This window comes from Lycium barbarum, chromosome 10 (assembly GCF_019175385.1).
Source record: "Lycium barbarum isolate Lr01 chromosome 10, ASM1917538v2, whole genome shotgun sequence".
NCBI lineage: Eukaryota > Viridiplantae > Streptophyta > Magnoliopsida > Solanales > Solanaceae > Lycium > Lycium barbarum.
In genome coordinates, this window is record NC_083346.1 from 65,583,811 (window position 1) to 65,588,682 (window position 4,872).

General features: G+C 40.3%; 1 protein-coding gene across 1 annotated transcript; it reads right to left on the reverse strand.

The window, feature by feature from the left end:
• Positions 1-3,764: 3,764 nt before the first annotated feature.
• LOC132613020 (uncharacterized) lies at positions 3,765-4,430 on the reverse strand. The gene has a single exon (XM_060327081.1). It carries the CDS (start codon positions 4,428-4,430, stop codon positions 3,765-3,767), a length of 666 nt encoding a protein of 221 aa, XP_060183064.1.
• Between the last annotated feature and the right edge of the window lie 442 nt (positions 4,431-4,872).

Sequence of the window (4,872 nt, forward strand, 5' to 3'; positions counted from 1 at the left end):
GAGTTCCCCGCACAATTGTTAGTGATAGGGATTCCAAGTTTCTTAGTCACTTTTGGAAGAGTCTTTGGGGAACACTTGCCACCAAGCTCATGTTCTCTATTTCTTGCCACCCTAAAACGGATGGTCAAACTGAAGTAGTGAATAGAACTCTAGGGAGTATGCTTAGAAGTATGATTAGAGGAAAACCCACTTCTTGGGAGGACCGTTTACCTTTGATTGAGTTTGCTTACAATCGGTCCTTCCATTCCTCTATTGGCATGACTACATTTGAAGTATGTTATGGCTTTAATCCTTTGATTCCTTTAACCTTAACCCCTTTGGCAAGTGATGTTGTTGTGAGTTTAGATGCAAAGCAAAGGGCGGCCGAAATGATGAAAATCCATGCCAAGTTAAAGGAGAGTATTGATAAGGTCAACACCAAGGTAGCCAAGAGACAAAATCATGGGAGAAGAAAGGTGGACTTCCAACCCGATAATTGGGTTTGGGTTCACTTCCGAAAAGAAAGGTTCCCGCATTTTTGTTGTGGTAGATAGGTTCTAAAAAATGTCTCATTTTATACCATGCCATAAATGTGATGATGCATCTCATGTGGCATTCTTGTTTGTGAATCATGTTCTTAAGTTACATGGAGTTCCCCGCACAATTGTTAGTGATAGGGATTCCATGTTTCTTAGTCACTTTTGGAAGAGTCTTTGGGGAACACTTACCACAACAAAAATGCTATCACGACCCCTTTTTTTCGGAAACTTGCAAGCAAGCCAAGTCCAAGACACGGCCCTAAGGTATGTATACTCCCTTTCCTATTCCTATTGGTCCTTGGATAGACATTTCTATGGATTTTGTGTTAGGACTTCCGAGAACCAAAAGGGTTCATTATAGCATTTTTGTTGTGGTAGATATGTTCTCAAATATGTCTCATTTTATACTATGCCATAAATGTGATGATGCATCTCATGTAGCATCCTTGTTTGTGAATCATGTTCTTAAGTTACATGGAGTTCCTCGCACTATTGTTAGTGATAGGGATTCCAAGTTTCTTAGTCACTTTTGGAAGAGTCTTTAGGGTACACTTCGCACCAAGCTCATGTTCTCTACTTCTTGCCACCCTCAAACGGATGGTCAAACCGAAGTAATGAATAGGACTCTAGGGAGTATGCTAAGAAGTATGATTAGAGGAAAGCCCACTTCTTGGGAGAACCGTTTACCTTTGATTGAGTTTGCTTACAATCGGTCCCTCCATTCCTCTATTGGCATGACTCCATTTGAAGTATGTTATGGCTTTAATCCTTTGATTCCTTTAACCTTAACCCCTTTGGCTAGTGATATTGTTGTGAGTTTAGATGCAAAGCAAAGGCCGGCCGAAATGATGAAAATCCATGCCAAGGGAAAGGAGAGCATTGACAAGGGAAACACCAAGGTATCCAAGAGATAAAATCATGGGAGAAGAAAGGTGGACTTCCAACCCGATGATTTGGTTTGGGTTCACTTCCGAAAAGAAAGGTTCCTGCAAATGCGAAAAGGAAAACTGAGCCCAAGGGGAGATGGACCATTCAAAGTGCTTGCAAAGATCAATGACAATGCCTACAAGATCGACTTGGCAAGTGAGTATAATGTTCATAATGTTTTCAATGTGAGTGATCCTTCCTCTTGTGTTGTAGGTATGCCCTTAGATTCGAGGACGAATCTTCTCCAAGACGGGGAGGATGATATGAACCCAACAAGCACAAGGCCTTTCACTAGAAGTCAAGCAAGAGAACTTCAAGAGTTGCAAGCCTTGTTCATGAAAAAGGATGACTTGGAGGAGATTGGAGAGAAGACTTCGCAGATTTACAACGTTTGGAAGTTGGCATTAGAAGAGTCGCAAAGTGGCTAGAAGCGCAAAATGGTAAAAGTGCAACTATGGGGCTAAGATTGCAATTGGAGGTCATACTTGCAAGTTATGGGGTTAGAATGGCAATTGGAGGTCATAATTGCAAGTTATGAGGCTTTGGATGCAATTGAAGACCCATGTGGGTATTTTTGCAAAAGGGCCACTTTAGGGCCTTTTGGTGTAATAGACATTAGTATACATAGTTATTTTCATCCATTTGGAATACTTAGCTTGGATATTGTGTGAATTTATTTTTTGAGAGATTTAGTTAATAGATAGTTTGTTTGGTTGATTACTGACTAAGTGTAATTTCTTAGTTGTGCATTGAATTGCAAGTTCCATTGAATTCATATTAGGTTGCGCATTTGTGGAATTATTTAAGTCCTTTCTTTGAATTCAAATTACTTAGGTTCTTAGGATTGAATTAAATTGGGAGGGATTGGTTTTATATACCCAATTTTGCCCATAGATTTACCATCCTTTGGGTCTAGTATCTATCCTTCTATCTCTTCTTTTTCCAATTTTTCCAAGTTCCTTTTATTTTCTTTTGTTGTTTTTGAATACTTAGAGTATCCTTAGGTTGAATCTTATCAATGGTATTAATTATTGATGTTGTTAATACGGTCGTTGGTATTGTTGTTGATGATTATGCCGAGTTGAATTCTCGGGAATTTTTGAATTTATAAAGGAAATGTCGTCCGAATTTCTATAAATGACGCGCTAGCTTAAGGTTAGATTCCTAAGTACCTATAGCTAATGTTTTTGTATCTACTGACGTTGTTGTAGATCTGGGAAGCCCGAGACTTAGGTTTGGATTAGCTTAAGAAGCGGACAAGGTATGTTAAGGCTATCCCTTTCTTTCATTTTGACATGATCCTTATCATATGAACGAACACAGTGAGCAAGCGAGTTCCAAAGTCTCTATTCTTAGATAGTGTAGAGATATTTGTATCCTTGGCCCCCTATGTTTTATGTCCATAACTCCCAGAGACTTTTCATACTAGCTTCTTATGTCACCAGAGGAGTTAAGAGTATTCTTTTCCGAGTTTTACGTGCATTTGTATATATTATATTGTATATATGGAGCGGGCCGTACGTTCCTCGGTACTATCAGTTATATTATAACCTATGCCTATCATACGCTACAGTTTCAGTCATATAGAGTTACGCAAATATTCTCAGATGTTAGCCACAGATGCATTCAAATATTGAGACTGGTTTTCATGATTCATCTGTACTTGATATTCTTATTCCTTACATACTCAGTGCATTGTTTGTACTGAAGTCCCTTTGCCTGGGGGAGCTGTGTTCATGCCACACAGTCCCAGATTGTTTTGCAGGTAAAAGTATTCAACTAGGAGGGTTGGCTATCAGCTGGGATTGGCAAACTCCATTTTCTTCCTGGAGCAGTGCCGAGTCATTATGGTTATCATATGTGTGTATGGGTATGTCGGGGGCCCTGTCCCGACTCATATGATTCAGATGTTTACTCTTAGAGACTTTGCAGACAGTGTACTGGGGTTAGTATGTTGAGGTGTCATGTGTTAAGTAAAGCGACCATGTAGGCCGATATGTCAGTTTGACTTACTCAGTTTTTGATTAATTGAGTACTGTTCGCAAATTTCTATGGTTTGACTGAAAGTACTTTATTATATTTTTTTTTTTTTTATATGTCCAGTTTCATTATGTGAATTCCAGAGGGTTCGTTCATCTCTAAGTAAGAGTTGGGTGCCCATCATTCCCTGATGGGATTGGGGTGTGACACCTCAGAATGGGATGGCGATATTTTACCATGATTTTGTTGATGGCTCTACAATCAATGCACATCCTCCAAGTGTCATCTTTCTTTGGAACAAGAATCACCAGAATGGCACACGGGCTAAGACTCTCTCCTTCACTTGCCCTTTTTAAGAAGCTCATCCACTTGCCTTTGCAATTCTTTTGTTTCTTCTGGATTGCTCCAATAAGCCGATTTGTTGGGAATTTGGGAACCCAGTACAAAGTCGATTTGGTGCTCAATACCTCTCAAGGGAGGTAAGTCATCGGGCATTTCTTCCGGGAACAATGTTTCACATTCCTGCAAAAGAGAAGATATACTACTAGGCAAAGTGCTAGTAGCTTGGTTAGCATTCAATAGAAGGTCCTTGTTGACAAGACACACCATGAAGTGTCTCTCATCAACCCCTTTTAAGCAATTACTGGGTTTGGCCAACAAACATTTCTTGGAACTATCTTGAGATGTTTCCTCTCCATTTATGACCAACAAAGTCTCTCTCTCACCCTTCTTCTTTTCTTCCCTTTGATACTTCTCCCGAAGCTCCCTCATCACTCTATAATCCTCACTCACTTGGTAAGGAGTTAGTGGGTTAATAATGTACTTCTTCCCCTTGACCAAAAATGAGTACTTGTTAGTTCTCCCACTATGTTGGGCATCAACATCAAATTGCCAAGGTCTTCCAAGCAATAGATGGCAAGCTTGCATGGATACCACATCACACAAAATCTCATTTTGGTACTTGCCAATGCTAAATTTGATAATGGCTCGCTTGTTGACCCTCATTTCGCCTCATTCATTAAACCATTGGAGTTTATAGGGATTAGTGTGCTTGCGGGTGGGGAATTTCATACTTTCAACTAAAAATTGGCTAACGGCATTCGTGCAACTCCCACCATCAATGATTAATGAGCACACCTTATCCACAATTTTGCACCGTGCATGAAACAAGTTCTCCCTTTGGTCACTCTCTTCCCTAGCTAGAGCCCCCATGACTCTTCTATCCACAATAGCATGATTCAAGGCTTCTTCATACCTTATCTCAACCTCTTCAACGGAATCACCCTCACACTCACTTCCTTCTCCCTCTTCTTCATGACTAACCCCGGCCTCATGCTCATCATCGGTTCGATACCCATCCCTCACTATTGTGATACTCCTCCGGTTAGGACACTCACTCGAAATGTGCCCTCTTCCTTGGCACTTAAAGCATTGGATGGTAGAAGGT